At 44.7% G+C, this 17,363-nt stretch overlaps 2 protein-coding genes across 2 annotated transcripts in view; one reads left to right on the top strand and one right to left on the bottom strand.

Moving 5' to 3' along the window:
- The window catches only part of LOC122564991 (serine/threonine-protein kinase N2-like), a 56,595-nt gene extending 49,976 nt beyond the window's left edge, over positions 1–6,619 (bottom strand). Inside the window, exons 1-3 of the mRNA XM_043720594.2 lie at positions 6,476–6,619; positions 3,516–3,816; positions 946–1,100 (exon numbers count right to left, since the gene is read on the bottom strand). Coding sequence (XP_043576529.1) covers positions 946–1,100; positions 3,516–3,816; positions 6,476–6,499 — 480 coding nt within the window. The 5' untranslated portion in view covers positions 6,500–6,619. The remainder of the gene's footprint in view (positions 1–945; positions 1,101–3,515; positions 3,817–6,475) is intronic.
- A 2,903-nt stretch (positions 6,620–9,522) lies between these two features.
- Positions 9,523–16,163, top strand: LOC122564668 (protein cereblon). Its single transcript, XM_043719747.2, has 2 exons — positions 9,523–10,181; positions 15,699–16,163. The coding sequence occupies exons 1-2, from the start codon at positions 9,809–9,811 to the stop codon at positions 15,851–15,853; spliced, it is 528 nt and encodes a 175-aa protein (XP_043575682.2). The 5' UTR covers positions 9,523–9,808; the 3' UTR covers positions 15,854–16,163.
- The last annotated feature ends 1,200 nt before the right edge of the window (positions 16,164–17,363 follow it).

The following is a 17,363-nucleotide window of genomic DNA, read 5'->3' on the forward strand; positions in this document are numbered from 1 at the left end:
CTCACTTCCCTCCAAGCCCCAAGGGATCCTTCCATATCCATCACAAATTCACCTGTACCTCCACACACATCATTTACTGCATCCGCTGCACCAGATGTAGCCTCCTATACATTGGGGAGACAGGCCACCTAATTACGGAACGTTTCAGAAAACACCTCTGGGACACCTGCACCAACCAACCCAACCACCCCATGGCTCAACATTTCAACTCCCCCTCCCACTCCGCCAAGGATATGCAGGTCCTTGGCCTCCTCCATTGCCAGACCATAGCAACACGACACCTGGAGGAAGAGCGCCTCATCTTCCGCCTAGGAACCCTCCAACCACAAGAGATGAATGCAGATTTCTCCAGCTTCCTCATTTCCCCTCCCCCCACCTTTTCTCAGTCCCAATCCTTTGACTCTGCACCACCTTCTTGGCTTGCAATCTTCTTCCTGACCTCTCCGCCCCCACCCCCTCACCTTAACCTCTTTCCACCTATTGCATCCCCAACGCCCCTCCCCCAAGTCCCTCCTCCCTTCCTTTTATCTTAGCCTGCTTGGCACACCCTCCTCATTCCTGAAGATGGGCTTATGCCTGAAACGTCGATTCTCCTGCTTTGATGCTGCCTGACCTGCTGCGCTTTTCCAGCAACACATTAAGCTTTAAATAGACAATTTTACACATCAGCCTGCTTCCAGGCACACTTTTTTTTTATTGTAAATTTTCTGACTAAATCCAGTTTTGTGCTTAAGTCAAATCCTGTGCTATTCATCAAATGTTTCTATCAAATTCAAACTTTAGAGCTACCAAAAAGACACCAAAGCTAATCAAGAGCTTCAGTGGACATGTGTAAGAACGAAGGGTATGCAGTTTCTGTGATATTAATTCTAGTGCACCACCACGCAGTACATAACTTCTCTAAAATCTTTAATGTCTGGTGAAAGTGAAACATAGAAATCTTACCTTCGATGGTCCATTTGAATACATTTGGATCATGTTTTCAGCTCCCTGCTTAACCTTCATTTCAATATTTAGCTGCCTTTTCAGAGCAGTGATTCGACTGCTGAAAGGAGTTAGACATGGCTCCCAGCAACAGGGGTCTGGAGACATTCCACCATCTGGGGATATCAAAGAACAGAAACTCTGGGTGCATTTTGCTGTTGCCTAGCATTCATGACTTAAAACTAAAGGAAGTCAAAGAACCTATTGGCTTCCACTGGATCAATCACCTTGTTTAATTCACATTTCCATAAATGTCATTATAATCAATACCACGGCATCCAGCTTTCAAAATTTGTGTTTTAGCAGATGGTGCATTATGTAAGTGGTGGACTTCATCAACATACTAAACTGCACCAACGTGTGCTTTATGTGGACATCCAGGTGGATAGCATCCCATTTCAAAAAAAAAATGAATTCTCTTGGATGCTTGCCCAATATTACTATAGCCAAGCTGTTGCAGTACAGCTACAATACTGGCATCTACCTGACAATATGGAAAATTACCCAGTACACAAAAAGCAGGACAAATCCAACCCTGCCAATTACTGTCCTTTCAGTCAACTCTTGATCATCAGTAAAGTGATGGAACACAACAGTGCTATCAAGCAGCACCTGTACAATAATACCCAGTTTGGGTTCCACCAGGACCACTCAGCTCCTGACCACATTACCGCCTGAGTTTAAACATAGAAAAAAAGAGCTGAATTCCCAAGGGGAGAGTGACAGTGAGAGTGAGAACCCTTAACACCAAAGCTGCATTTGACCGATCAATAATGGAATCAATGGGTATCAAGTGACAGATTCTCTGCTGATTGGAATCATACCTGACACATAGAAAAATTGTTGAGATTGTTGGAGCTTAGTCATCTCAGGACATCGCTACAGGATTTTTCAGGATAGTGATATTCGGTCCAACCATCTTCAGCTGCTTCATTAATGACCTTCCTTCCATCATAAGGTCAGAAGAAGTGAGAATGTTTGCTGTTGAATGCAAAATGTTCAGCACCATTGCATCTCCTCAGATACTAAAGCCAGCTGGGATGCTCTTTGGGGTGGTTTGGTGCAGACTTGATGGGCTGAATGACCTCTTTCTGCATTGCAGGGATTCTGTGATTCTATGAAATCACCTCCAAGAATCATATACTCAATTTAACTAAAGCAATGCTTTTTTACTGTCAGAATTACCCAATCGCCACTGAGTCTGTCCAATCATTGGCAGCATGCATGTTCTTCATCACAATTAGATAAGTTTGGTTTATTTACCCTGTTCTGTTTAATCTTCTCCTCTCCCAGCATGATTATCATTTTCATATACTGTTGGCACTCTCCATTAATTACTCCAGTGAGCTGTGACGCTCTAAAGTCAGCAATTGTTGCAGTGAAAAAAAAACTTGGACTTAATAGTTAAAGCTGCATACACATGCACTTTTCAGCAAGAGGTACCGGAAAGTGGTCAAGAGTAGGAATCGTTGATAATTTTATTTTGCTTCTGGTTCAGGATCTGAGAAACCTACTTTGGCATCTTCACTGGTACCCCAGCCAAGCTCATATTACTTACCACATACCAGGTGTCACAATGTAGCACACTCTGATGCACCTAGCCAGTGTTGGTTATCCTTTTCTTCCTCTCTCGTGAATCGGATTCCTGTGAGTGTGGAGTTGATGATCCGGTGTGTTTTCTCTATTTCCGTGTTTTTAATGATTACAAAGGTGTCATCAACGTATCTGACCCAGAGTTTGGGTTGAATTTGTGGTAAGACTGTTTGTTCTAACCTTTGCATTACTGTACAACAGAACGAGGACATGCCGCAGCCCAAAGGACTGGCCACACTATCATACATCAAGAACATCTCTGAAATGACAGCCAGACTACTGCGACCACTAGGACTTATAACAGCACACAAACCAACAGCCACACTCAGACAACAACTGAAGGACCCGATACCCAGCATGAGCAAAACTAATGTAGTGTACAAAATCCCATGCAAGGACTGCACAAAACACTATAGGACAAACACAGCTAATGATCCGCATCCATGAACATCAACTAGCCACGAAACGACACGACCAGCTATCCCTAGTAGCCACACACGTAGACGACAAGCAACATGAATTTGACTGGGACAACACTACCATTATAGGGCAAGCGAAACAAAGAACAGCCAGGGAATTCCTAGAAGCATGGCACTCATCCACAAACTCCATCAACAAACACAGACCTGGACCCAATATGCCGGCCACTACAGCAGACAGCTGAAACTGACAACCGGAAGCGGCAGGGACAGGCCACTATAAATGCCGGAGGAAACACCACAGAAGCGCTTCACAGGAGGCTCCCAAGCACTGAGGATGTCACCTAGACAGGGGACGAAACGTTTGCAACAAAAACTTCCAGCTCGGCGAACAGAACCACAGCAACGAGCACCCGAGCTACAAATCTTCTCACAAACTTTGAATATAATGCTAATGTTTTATCTTCAGAAAAAGGGCTAGATCTTCTAGTCTAAGGTTCAGTTGCAAATTGCACTCACCTCCCCGAATGTCCCGATCTGTAACCATAATTCGTGCATTCAGCTCCTGAAGTTCCCAATGCAGACGTTTCAATTTGCGATTTGAGGTTTTCAAAATATTTTCCACATGAGCCAGATTTTTCTTGTCCGTTGTCACTTTACGCAAATTCTCCGTTCCCTCTTTGATTTTTAGCTCTTTTTGTATTTCACGTCGAATCAGATCTTTTACTTCATCAAGTTTTTGTTGTATATCTGGATCCAAGAGATCACTTCCTTCTTCCAGGTCCAGCCTCTGGTTGATCAACAGCTGGTAGGAATTGCTCTAAATAAATTAAATGAATGGTTACACATTCTCAGTATGATAGCAGATAAAATTGCAATTTTCAGCAAGTTACTGCAGCACCTGTAATAACAAGAGCAGTTGAATTTTGAAATATATTAGCTTCTGGCTAAAGAGGTTTGGTTTAATAGGTGTCTGACCTGAAAGACAGAATGTCTGAAAATGCAGCTAAATGATATTAGCACTGCCTCAAACACTAGCTAGATTACATGATCAAATCCTGGTTTGTTCTATCACTAAATTCTTCTGACACAGACTGTGTGTTATCAAGTACAACAAAGAACTACAGATGCTGGAGATCTGAAACGAGTTAAAATAGATATTGCTAGAGAAACTCAGTAAGCTTGGCAGCATCTGAGGAGAGAAAACAGTCAATGTCTTGAGTCCCGTGATCCTTCTTCAGAACCATTCAGAAGTTTCTCCGGCAATTCCTGTTTTTGCTAGTGAGCCAAAGTTGGCACCAAATGGATCAATAACCTAGAGTAAATGCTTTAAAAGATACCCAGATTGATAGCTTACTCTTAATATTGGAACAGAAATAAAATTTCAAGTTATCTTGGTCAGATCAGGTCAAGATATTAGATGTCATATTCCTGCTCCTTGTGTTTTATGTCACTAATGTTATCAATGATAATTTTAATGTTAAACACCTAACATTCCAATTTCTTTTTCATTACATCATTCACTTATGGTGTGGTTACACTTATCATATTTCCTTCAAAAATTTGATTAAAACAAAGTTGTTCCCAAATATTAGCCTGGATTAACTGCTGTATAATTGGTTTTTCCCTCTTTCAGGGGATGCTTAGCTTTATCTGGTTTTCTGCATTGCCCCATTCAATTATTCCAAACAATTTCCAAATTAGAACAAAAACCGGAGATATTTTCGCAGAGGATCAAATAGGAATAAACAAGTGACTTAAGCCACTTGCTTCTCTGAATATTTGGCCTAAACAGTCACAGCATCTCACATGGTCTATTAAACACCTTAGAAAGTTTTATTTTACCTAATAAGGCATCAGGTAAATAAAACATATTTCCATTCCTTCAACGTGGGCGACACGGTGGCACAGTGGTTAGCACTGCTGCCTCACAGCACTAGAGACCCGGGTTCAATTCCCACCTCAGGCGACTGACTGTGTGGAGTTTGCACGTTCTCCCCGTGTCTGCGTGGGTTTCGTCCGGGTGCTCCGGTTTCCTCCCACAGTCCAAAGATGTGCAGGTCAGGTGAATTGTTAAATTGCCCGTAGTGTTAGGTAAGGGGTAAATGTAGGGGTATGGGTGGGTTGCGCTTCGCCGGGGCAGTGTGGACTTGTTGAGCAGAAGGGCCTGTTTCTACACTAAGTAATCTAATCTAAATAAAAAAAGGCCAATGGATCTGAAACATTGTTCTCTTGATAGATGCTGCTAAATCTGCAGTGAATTTCAAACAGTTTTGTTCTTCTATTGATATAGCCACTTCCATCATCTTATGATCTAAAGCATTTAACAGCCAGTAGGTAGTGTTTGAACTGCAGTCACAGCTAATAATAACAAACTCTGATAGAATCTTTCAGTTTCCCTATCAACAGCTGAAAGATGCAGGTAATGCCAAAATAACTACTAAAACCATGTTGGTTTAGGGATAAATAGTGGCCTGTAAACAAGGGAAAACAATTCATTAAATAAAATCATTAACTGGGTATGCACATAACCACAAAGCTCAGCATTTATTTATTGCCTATCCCAAACAATTTAACAGCTTGTTTGGCTATTTTAGAGGATATTTACATTTTCTGGGCGTGGAGTCACATACTACAAACAAGGGATAATGACAAATTTCCTTCCTTGCAGGACATTAATAATCAAACAAACCTTTATACCAATCCAGTAAATTCATAGTCAACATTACTAGTTTTTCTTCACTAGCCAAGTCACCAATTGTCACAGTGGGCTCTGAACACTTGTCGGTATATCATTAAACTGAACTTCTAGGCGACTCACCGACGCAATTCAATAATATTGTCACGATACTACCAAACCAAAATTTCACTTTGCAGAAACAGCTATTTCTTTTACGCATGATAACAATCAGGCTTTTGGTACAAAGTATTATTGGAAACATTACCCCTCCGACAGCGCGGCGCTCCCTCAGCACTGACCCTCCGACAGTGCGGCACTCCCTCAGCACTGACCCTCCGACAGCGCGGCGCTCCCTCAGCACTGACCCTCCGACAGCGCGGCTCCCCCTCAGCACTGACCCTCCGACAGCGCGGCTCCCCCTCAGCACTGACCCTCCGACAGCGCGGCTCCCCCTCAGCACTGACCCTCCGACAGCGCGGCTCCCCCTCAGCACTGACCCTCCGACCGTGCGGCTCCCCCTCAGCACTGACCCTCCGACCGTGCGGCACTCCCTCAGTCCTGCAATAGGAACGTTAGTCTAATTGTTGTGCCCGTGAGTTCCCAATGGAGACTCAAACCCATAACCTGACACTGAAGTATGAACGCTGCCCGTTTAAAAAAAAATCCATTTGAACAGGGCTCTCCCTAGGATTGTCCTTCTTGCAAAGTGAGGAAACATCAAGAACAGATTCGCAATTTTTCCCTGACTCGCTGAGCCGCTCCAGCGACTTTTGATTTTGTTTCTGTAACTTTTCCTGACCTGCTTGCACTCCCCCGCCATCATCCCTCAGCAATTTTATTTCTTTTCCCCCCCCGAAAAGCTGGTAGTGTTCGGTTATTCCCTTCAGACAGTTGAGCGACTAACGGATACGCCGTTTGAAATATTTTTAAACCCAGCGCGCTCCCGACCTGGGGCCGCGCGACCCAGTCGCCAGTTGGACAATTGCGATCACATGTTGTGCTGTCAATCACTAATTTCCGACGAATAGAAGGTAGCGGGCGGGCCCTCGTACGTGTGATGTCATCTGTCGTTATTGTAATGAGGCCGCAAGTCCACATTGTGTTTGAAGAACAGTTCTTGAGGGAGGGTAATAGAGTCATAGAGGTGTACATCTCGGACCTTGACCCTTTGGTCCAACTCGTCCATGCCGACCAGATATCCTAACCTAATCTCATTTGCCAGTATTTGGCCCAAATCCCTCCAAACCCTTCCTATTTATATACCCATCAGATGCCTTTTAAATGTTGTGATTATCTTGGACCTGAAACGTTAACTCTGCTTTTTCTCCACAGATGGTGCCAGACCTGTTGAGCTTTTCCAGTAATTTCTGTTTTTGTTTCTGATTTTCAGCATCCGCAAGGCTTTCAATGTTTACTTAGTAAGAATCTAACTACTTCTACCTTAACAATATTGAATAATTCACACCTTCTCAAGAGAGTAGGAGAAAGTGAGGACTGCAGATGCTGGAGATCAGAGTCGACAGTGTGATGCTGGAAAAGCACAGCAGGTCAGGCAGCATCCTAGGAGCAGGAGAATCGACGTTTCGGGCATAAGCCCTTCATCAGGAAGGGCTTATGCCTGAAAAGTCGATTCTCCTACTCCTCGGCTGCTGTTTGACCTTCTGGAGAGAATTCCAATACTGTCCAACTCTTTGAGAAAAAAAAACTTCCTAATTTCTGTCCTAAAAGAGCAATCCTACTTTTAAAACCATGTTCACAAGAGTAAGCACCTTTTTCACATTGTCATTCAGGGTGCTGTAAATTTTATAGAATCCCTACAGTGTGGAAACAGGCCCTTAGGTCCACCAAGTCCACACCGACCCTCTAAAGAATAACCCACCCAGACCCATTCTCTCAATCTATTACTCTACATTTACTCCTAACTAATGCACCGAGCCGACACATCCCTGAACATTATGGGCAATTTATTATAGCCAATTCACCTAACCTGATTGTGAGAGGAAACCAGTGCACCGGAAGGAAACCCATGCAGACACAGGGAGAATGTGCCAGTCACCTGGGGCTGGAAATGAACCCTGATCCCTGGCGTTGTGAGGCAGTAATGCTAACCACTGAGCCACCATGCCAATCTCTCACGGTCTTTCAAAAGTGGGTGTGCCCTCTCTCACGTTCTCTCAATAGTGGGCATGTGCGCACTGATGCTCTTTCAAGAGCCTACTCACGTGCACTTATGTTCTCTCAAGAGCCTGCGGTCAAATCCCCTTGCACTCTATTCAACTGAAGTCTAACACAAGCCCAAACTGTCAATTTTCTTATGCATAACACAGTGCAGATGGACATATCAAGAAAGTGAGTGTGGGGTCATGGTGCTCATCAGAACAATCTCTCGGACTATGTCCAAATAGAGTTGGCAACTGTAGTGATTGGAACCAGATGGATCTCATTGATTAAGGTCCTTGATTGTAGTTGTTAACCTGGGCCAATCAGGAAAATCCCAGCTGACCAATATTAACAGGAGAAGGGCACTGCTTGTCACTGGCCACTTGGGTTTCTCCTTTCTTCCTAATGGTGGAAATTTAATAAAGATTTGTACACCTGTTGTTTTTTGCTGTAAAAGAAAAAAATTAACAGGAGATTTAGAATCTCCTCAGTTCATAGGACTGACTCTGAGCTAAGAGAAAGCGAGGACTGCAGATGCTGGGGAGTCAGAGTCAAAAAGTGTGGTACTGGAAAAGCACAGCTGGTCAGGCAGCATCTGAAAAGCAGGAATATCAATGTTTTGGACATAAAATCCTTCATCAGGAATTGGGGGGGGGGGGGGGGGGGAGAGTGGACTGAGAGATAAATTGAGGTTTGGGGGATAGGTGGATGCAGGAAGGCAGTAGCTTCAGGGCAGAGGAGATGGGGGGGGGGAAGAAATAGAGTGGGAGACAGACTTGCTGAGATCCTTGGGGAGGAGGAGAACTTCTTCAAGATGGGCACCCTTGGAAGAGCTCAGCATTGTCCCCATGACCTGTCCTACCTGCTAATCTCCCTTCCCAACTATCTGCTTCACCCTCCCCTCTGACCTATCACCTCCATCCCCACCCCCATTCACCTATTGTACTCTTTGCTACCTTCCCCCCCAACCTATCACCTCCATCCCCATTCACCTATTGTACTCTTTTTTTTTTGCTACCTTTTCCCTAGCCCCCCCCCCCCCCCCCCATTTATCTCTCTACCCTGAAGGCTTCCTGTCTGTATTCCTGATGAAGGGCTTTTGCCCGAAATGTTGATTTTCCTGCTCCTCGGATGCTGCCTGACCTGCTATGCTTTTCCAGCACCACTCTGATCTAAACCCTTGGAAGAGGCTTCATAGTAAGATTTTCAGCAACTAGGAGGAAGTGAGGACTGTAGATGCTCGAGAGTCAGAGCCAAAAATTATGGTGTTGTGCAAGCACAGCATCTGAAGATTAGGAGAGTTCCCCACCCCTCCATTTATCTCAGCCTTCTTCCCCTTTCTCATTCTTTATGCCCAAAATGTTGACTTTCCGGCCTTTCAGATGCTGCCTTGACCTGCTGTGCTTTTCCAGTGCCACATTGTTTGACAAGTAAATAAAGGGTGACTTGCTGACTGGCTTATGTGCTGTTATTTAAGTAACCCTCAGTGAAAGATGCCTTAGAACACGAGCTATTGTTGCCTTTTCCCCCAAAGAGATGAACAGGGAAACATGGAAGGGATGTGAGGGAGGCTGAATGGATGGTTCGGTCAAATGAACCAGCAGAGGCAGGACTGGTCGAATAGCCTTTTGAACCCTCCCCCAGCACCATCAAGTGAATTGGAATCCTCCAGCCAGCAGGGGGGGGGGAGGAAATAGTCTGAAGAATCCCTAAATGCAGCGAGATTCATCTTTCCCCTCCTGTGTGCTGTTCATTTAAATATCAGCCGTGGGGAGGCTACAGTTACAAGAGGAGTAAAATAGATACATATTTGATACAAAGGCTTGTTGTAATAACATTGGGAAAGCTTCAGGCAAAACTTAGGAACTGAATGGGGTTTATATATTTGTTTTTAAATCACTTTTTTTAGGGGTCTAGGCGAACCAAAGAAAATAAAAAGTTTTTGAAGGAGTTAAGAGAAGCGGCCCGGAGGATGTGGCAGGTGTTGGTGCCTCCGCTGTTGGTGTGGCTGCTGCCTGCCGTGAGCGGCCACAACGCCAGCCAGGAGGAGAGAAGTTCCCGAGATGAGCTCTTACTGTGCAGATCATGCGGCTTCGAGGTGGCCGCCAGCCGGGACCTCAAGTTCGTGGCCAGCGCCCTGGCTTTAGCCCAGCGTAACGACACGGTGATCGGCGAGCGCAGGGTCCCGGTGCAGCTTTTCCAGAACCCCCAGGGACTTCGCTTCCAGGTACTCACTTTCAAGAAAGCCGCTGTACACAGACACTGGCCGGCGGAGGAGCAGTTCTCCTGGTTCCCTGGACACTCTTGGACAGTGGCAACGTGTCCCAGGTGCCATAATCACTTAGGTTTGTTTACGTTCGTTTCATTATCGATATTTACCACTTTTGAATTAGAATCCCCACAAGGTCACGCCAACCCTCCGAAGAGTAACCCACCCCCGACTAATGCACCTAACAACTATGGACAATTTAGCGTGGCCAGTTCACCTGGATTGTGGGAGGAAACCGGAACACCCGGAGGAAATCCACGCAGAGAATGTGCAAACTCCACACAGATAGTCGCCCAAGGCTGGAATTGACCCTGGCGCTGTAAGGCGGCAGTGCTAACCACTGAGCCACTGTACCCCTGACTAATGCACCTAATTGCACAAAGTGTTAGGTATGGCAAATTCACCTAACCTGCACATCTTTTGGACTGTGGGAGGAAACCAGAGCACCGGGAGGAAACCCACACGTAGACATGGGGAGAATGTGCAAATACCATGCAGACAGTCGGCTGAGGCTGGAATCGAATCTGGGTCCCTGGCACTTTTTCCTCTCACCTTAAAATTATGCTTCTAGTTTTGAACTCTCCATCCTCGGGAAAAGACCTTTGTTATTCACCTTATGTGCTCCTAATTTTATAAACTTCAATCCAGTCACCCATCAACCTCCTATGCTCCAAGGAAAGAAGTCACTTCCTTCCCCTTCCTGGACCTCTCCATCTCCATTAATGATGACTGACTTGACACTGACATTTTTTACAAACCCACCGACTCCCACAGCTACCTGGATTACACCACGTCCGACCCTACCTCCTGCAAAAATGCCCTCCTGTATTCCCAATTCCTCTGCCGTATCTGCTCCCAAGAGGACCAGTTTCACCACAGAACACACCAGATGGCCGCCTCCTTTAGAGACCGCAATTTCCATTCTGTCGTGGTTAAAGATGCCCTCCAACACATCTCGTCCACATCCTGCACCTCTGCCCTCAAACCCCACCCCTTCAACTGTAACAAGGACAGAACACCCCCCCCCCCCCCCCCCCCCCGGTGCTCACCTTCCAACCTACTAACCTTCGCATAAACCACATTATCTGACGACATTTCCGCCACCTCCAAACGGACCCCACCACCAGGGATATATTCCACTTTCCGCAAAGACCATTCCCTCCATGACTACCTGGTCAGGTCCACAACCCCCCCAACAATCCACCCTCCCTTCCTGGCACCCTCCCCTGCCACCGTAAGAATTGCAAAACTTGCACCCACACCACCTCCATCCAAGGCTCCAAAGGAGCCTTCCACATCCATCAAAGTTTTACGTGCACATCCACTAATATCATTTATTGTATCCTTTGCTCCCAGTGCGGCCTCCTCTACATTGGGGAGACTGGACACCTCCTAGCAGAGCGCTTTAGGGAACATCTCTGGGATACCTGCACCAATCAACCCCACCGCCCTGTGGCCCAACATTTCAACTTCCCCTCCCACTCTGCCGAGGACATGCAGGTTCTGGGTCGCCTCCACCGCAGCTTCCTCACCACCCGACACCTAGAGGAAGAACGCCTTATCTTCCACCTTGGAACACTTCAACCCTAGGGCATCGATGTGGAATTCACCAGTTTTCTCATTTCCCCTTCCCCCACCTCACCCCAGTTCCAACCTTCCAGCTCAGCACCGTCCCTATGACCTGTCCGACCTGCCTATCTTCTTTTCCACCTATCCACTCCACTCTCCTCTCTGACCTATCACCTTCATCCCCACCCCTGTTGTACTCTTTGCTACTTTCTCCCCACCCCCACCCCGCTCTCAGATTATCTCTCCACCCTGCAGGCACCCTGCCTCTATTCCTGATGAAGGGCTTTTACCTGAAATGTCGATTTTCCTGCTTCTCGGATGCTGCCTGACCTGCTGTGCTTTTCCAGCACCACTCTAATCTTGGCCCAAGGAAAAAAAGTCCTAGCTTTTCCTTATAACTCAAACCCTCCAGTGCGTTATAGCATCCTTGTAAATCATCTTTGCACTCTTTCCAATTTAATAACACACCCTATAGCAGGGTGACCAGAACTGTACGCAGTGCTCCAAAAGTGGCCTCACAAATGTCCTGGACAACCACAACATGATATTGCAGCTCATATGCTTCAACCAATGAAGGTATGCTTGCCAAACAGCACTTTCACCATCCTGTCCCTCTGTGATGTCACTTTCAAGGAAGTATGTACCTGATCCCTTAAATCTCTCTATTCAACAACACTTCCCATGTCTCTACCATTAACTGTGCAAGTCCTGCCCATGTTTGTCTTACCAAAATGCACTACTTCACACTTAAGTAAATTAAACCCCACCTGCCACTTCTTTGCTTATTGGCCCAGTTGATCAAGATTCTGTTGTACTCTTATATAACCTTCTTCACTGTCCACTATAACCACCAATTTTGGTGTCATCTGCAAACTTAGTAACCATGCTTCCTATTTTCTCATTGAGAATGTTTATAAAGAAGCAAGAGTTGGCTTGGATATTGAGGCTGAAGAGGTAGTAATGGGGAAAACTAAGAAATAATCAGGACCCGAAATGAGAAAACTGGTGAATTCCACATCAATCTTCACAGTGGATGACACCAGTAGCATACCAGAATTTCAAGGGTGTCAGGGGGCAGAGAGAGGTGAGTGTCGTGGCCAACACTAAGGAGAAGGTGCTGGGGAAGCTGGAAGGTTTGAAAGTGGATAAATCACCCAGATCAGATGGATTACACGCCTGAATTCTGAAGGAGATGGCTAAATAAGATTAGAGCCTCTGGTGTTATAGACAAGATTAGAATAGATGAAGGGCTTTTACCCAAAACGTTGATTTTCCTGCTTGGATGCTGCCTGGCTGGCTGTACTTTTGTAGCACCACACTCTTGGTTCTAATGTCCAGCATTTGCAGTACTCACTTTCACCCAGGATAGAGAATTGACTGACAGGCAGACGGAAGGCAGGGAGTGGGGTTAAGGGGTCTTTTTCAGGATGGTAACCTGTGATTAGTGGAGATCTGCACGGATCAGTGTTGGAACCACAGCCATTTCCTTTGTCCATATTATTAACGTACAATGGGATGGAGGGCAAACTAAGTTCACAGGTGACAAAGTTAGCTGGAAGGACAGGTAATGTTGAGGAAGCAGGGTGGCTGCAGAAGTTCTTGGATAGGCTAGGAGAGTGGGCAAAGAAGTGGCAGATGGAATACAATGTGGGAAAGTGAGTTATACACTTTGGTAGAAGTGTGTAAATTATTTTCTAAATGGGGAACGGCTTTGGAAATTTTGAAGTAGGGAGTCCTAATTCAGGATTCCTTTCAGGTTAACATGCAAGTTCATTTGGCAGTTAGGAAGTTAAGTGTAATGTTAGCATTAATTTCAAGGGCTAGAGATGTACTGCTAGGCTGTATAAAGTTCTGGTCAAACTTCATATGGAATATTGTGTGCAGTTTTGGGCTGGTATCGAAGGATGGATGTGCTGGCAAAGGATGGGTTCATAAGAAAAATGTGATAAAGGACTTATCACAAGGAATTGTGGATAACTCTGGGAATGTACTTGATAGAGTTTAGAAGGATGAGGGGGGATCTTGAAATGTAGAATATGAGGGGCCTAGATAGGGTGGAAATGAAAATGTTTCCATTGAGAGAGTCTAGGACCTGGGGGTACACCCTTAATGTGAGGGGATGACTCTTTTTTTGAATTGAGATGAGGAGGAATTTGTTCAGAGTGGTTAATCTGAAAAATCATTGCAGAAGGCTGTGGAAGTCAAGTCATTGAGTGTATTCAAGACATAAATAGCCTCTTGATTACGAAGGAGATCAAAAGTTATAAAGAGAAGGCAGGAAGATGGGGCTAAAAAAAATGTATTAGCCATGATAAAATGGTGTAGTAATCATGATGGGCTGAATGGTCTAATTCTGCTCCTACATTATGGTATTACAACAAATTCCCTCTATTTGTGCTTTTCAGGTGATGGAAAGGTTGGATGAGTCCCTGGGTACAGAAGTCCCTGGGTACAGAAGTCCCTGTTTGTAACTGAAGTATTAATGTTGCTGGTCCGTTTAAGTTTCTGATCAAACGTCTTTTAAAAGATGATTAGAATTTCTAAAAGGATAACGAGGGAAGTAATTGGTGGCAGAGGACAGCCAAAAGTGAGAAGGCACATCTTTTAAAATTAGTGTAAACCTTTGAAATCTAGAATGCCAACCCATACCCAAGTTGATTTTGAAAATTTCAGTTTCAATTTAAGGTTTTACAATTTTCTTTTAACTTTGATTTATTGTCTTGTGTACCCAAGTACAGTGAAAGGCTTTGTTTGCGAACAGCACTGACAAATTATAGTAAGAGTACATAGATCATAGGGTGCTTAGACAGTGAGGTATAAAGATTACACTGCACATAAGATGCACAAAGATAGATCAACATTATTTGAAGTTAGCGGCCAGTTCATTCATCAATCTAATAACAAAAGGGAAGAAGCTGTCCTTGAACCTATTGGTACATGTGTTCAAGCTTCTGTATTTTCTGCCTGATGGAAGAGATTATAGGAGCCTTATTGGGGTGGGCAGAGTCTTTGATATTGGCAGCCTTTCTGCAGCAATGAAGGGTGTAAGTGGAGTCCACGGATGGAATGTTGGCTTCTATGATGGTCTGGGCTGAGCACATAACCTTTTGTAGTCTTACGGTCCTGGTCAGAGCAGTTGCCATAGCAGGCCATTATGCAGCCAGATAGTATGCTTTCTATGGTGCATCTGTAAAAGTTAAAGATCCTTATGGACATGTCAAATTTCCTAAGCTGTCTGACCATTGTATCTGTGGTAAGTCCAGATAAGGTGGTCAGTTAAACGAACAATCAGGAAACCAGGGAGTTGAGCTGTACGTCATCTGTGATTTCTTAAAAATGTACTTGAGTTCCTATGTTAAACTTAAGATCCCACCACAAGCTATTTCCTGATTCTACCCCTTTCCAACCTCTTTGCTTCATTTGACTCTGAGCTGAGTTCTGATCCTGTATTCTTTATCAGCAAGACTGTCTACTTTTGTCTGCCAAACTCATTTTTATTTTTTAAAACTTAAATTTTTACTATTCCAATGCTTTGGCTGAGCTCATCCAAAATTCTGTGGCCGACATGTAACACCACACCCTGTCATACTGGTCCACAATGTTCTCCTGCATTCCTTATTGGGCTTATTCACTTTGGCTTTCAATCCACCAATGTCTCCTTTTTCAAAAAAAAAAATCCTCTTCTGTTCAAAATATCTCTTCAACCTATTGCTGTAACCTGATTCAACCCTTTCAGATCTATGCATTTCCCCTCTGCCTGATTACACAATTCCCCATGTATTTGGTCCCAATGTTGGCAGCTGTGACTTCAATGTTCTAGGCATAAGCTCTGGAAATTCATTTCCTAAACATTGCTCGTTTTTAATACTACTTAAACCCTATTTGACTAGGCCATTGAAACCTTTAATGTTTTCTCCTTTAGCTCAGTTTTACTGACCTTTGAAACATTGGAATATTTAAGGCACATTTTATAACGCGTGATAAGTTTTGTCTATTCACCCTACGTTTGGATTTTTTTCAACAGGTTGGTCATTTCAGCCCAGCATCTGGCCTCAGCATGTTACAGATGAAGAGTTTGAGGATTCAGATGAGACATTTGTTGCACTGATAATAGACAGACTCCTCCAGGAGAATTTTGCTGCAACACTTCTCATGGTACCCAAGTCCTACCGGAGTTGAAATCAAACCTATTTTTTGTATAGAAATAAAAATATTTATAACTAATACCTATATCTTCACTTTATGAAATGTACTCAATTTATATGCATTCTTCAAGTTTGAATGCTGGGAAAGGGAATTAGCACCCTAAGGTGTGGCACCAATGCGCTTTTGCATAAGACTTAAGCTTGATCTGGGTTTTGTGATTGCATGTAAGGAATTAAACTTGACTTTCCAATGTTTCCACTTTTGTTGAATATTGCCAACTCAGTAATTGTCTGCACCCATAACAAGGATCTGTGGCTCATTTTGTTGTGGCTGAAAAATCATCAGTATCTTCTGTTTCAAGTATTAAACCGTATAGACCAAATTATGTCGACCACAGTAAATCCAGTTTCTATGATTAAAATCTTGCAGAAACTGCAGGTGCATAAAGTACCACCACCTAAACTAAGCGTGACCAGGATAAAATGATACCAAGGTAAAAACAATGACTGCAGATGCTGGAAACCAGATTCTGGATTAGTGGTGCTAGAAGAGCACAGCAGTTCAGGCACCATCCAAGGAGCTTCGAAATCGACGTTTCGGGCAAAAGCCCTTCATCAGGAATAAAGGCAGTGAGCCTGAAGTGCGGAGAGATAAGCTGGAGGAGGGTGGGGAGAAAGTAGCATAGAGTACAATAGGTGAGTGGGGGAGGGGATGAAGGTGATAGGTCAGGGAGGAGAGGGTGAAGGAGATAGGCAGGTAGGACAAGTCCGGACAAGTCATGGGGACAGAGCTGAGCTGGAAGTTTGGAACTAGGGTGAGGTGGGAGAATGGGAAATGAGGAAACTGTTGAAGTCCACATTGATGCCCTGGGGTTGAAGTATTCCGAGGCGGAAGATGTGTTCTTCCTCCAGGCATCTGGTGGTAAGGGAGCAGCGGTGAAGGAGGCCCAGGACCTCCATGTCCTTGGCAGAGTGGAAGGGGGAGTTGAAATGTTGGGCCACGGGGCAGTGTGGTTGATTGGTGCGGGTGTACCGGAGATGTTCCCTAAAGCGCTCTCCTAGGAGGCGCCCAGTCTCCCCAATGTAGAGGAGAGCGCATAGGGAGCAACGGATACAATAAATTATATTAGTGGATGTGGAAGGCTCCTTTAGGGCCTTGGATAGAGGTGAGGGAGGAGGTGTGGGCGCAGGTTTTCCAGTTCCTGCGGTGGCAGGGGAAAATGCCAGGATGCGAGGGTGGATTGTAGTTGAAGCTGCCTGAACTGCTGTGCTCTTCCAGCACCACTAACCTAGAATGATACCAAGGAGACCCAGAGGTGTGTTAAAATCTCTGAACAGTTTGATAAGAAACTGTCTCCATCTTAAGAGAAAAGAACAGGATCGACTGATGTTTAGGTAAAAGTAGTAGTTTTAGTACTCCTCTGCAACCTTATTGCAGAGGGCTTTCGTAGCACAATGGTAATATCCTCACCTTTTGCCAGAAGACCCACCTGCTCCAGAAGGAAGTAAATGCATATCTGAACAGGTGCTTAAAAATATCTATA

The sequence above is a fragment of the Chiloscyllium plagiosum genome, unplaced genomic scaffold, assembly GCF_037043375.1.
Source record: "Chiloscyllium plagiosum isolate Xiang-an unplaced genomic scaffold, Cpla_swu_hap1 HiC_scaffold_21, whole genome shotgun sequence".
NCBI lineage: Eukaryota > Metazoa > Chordata > Chondrichthyes > Orectolobiformes > Hemiscylliidae > Chiloscyllium > Chiloscyllium plagiosum.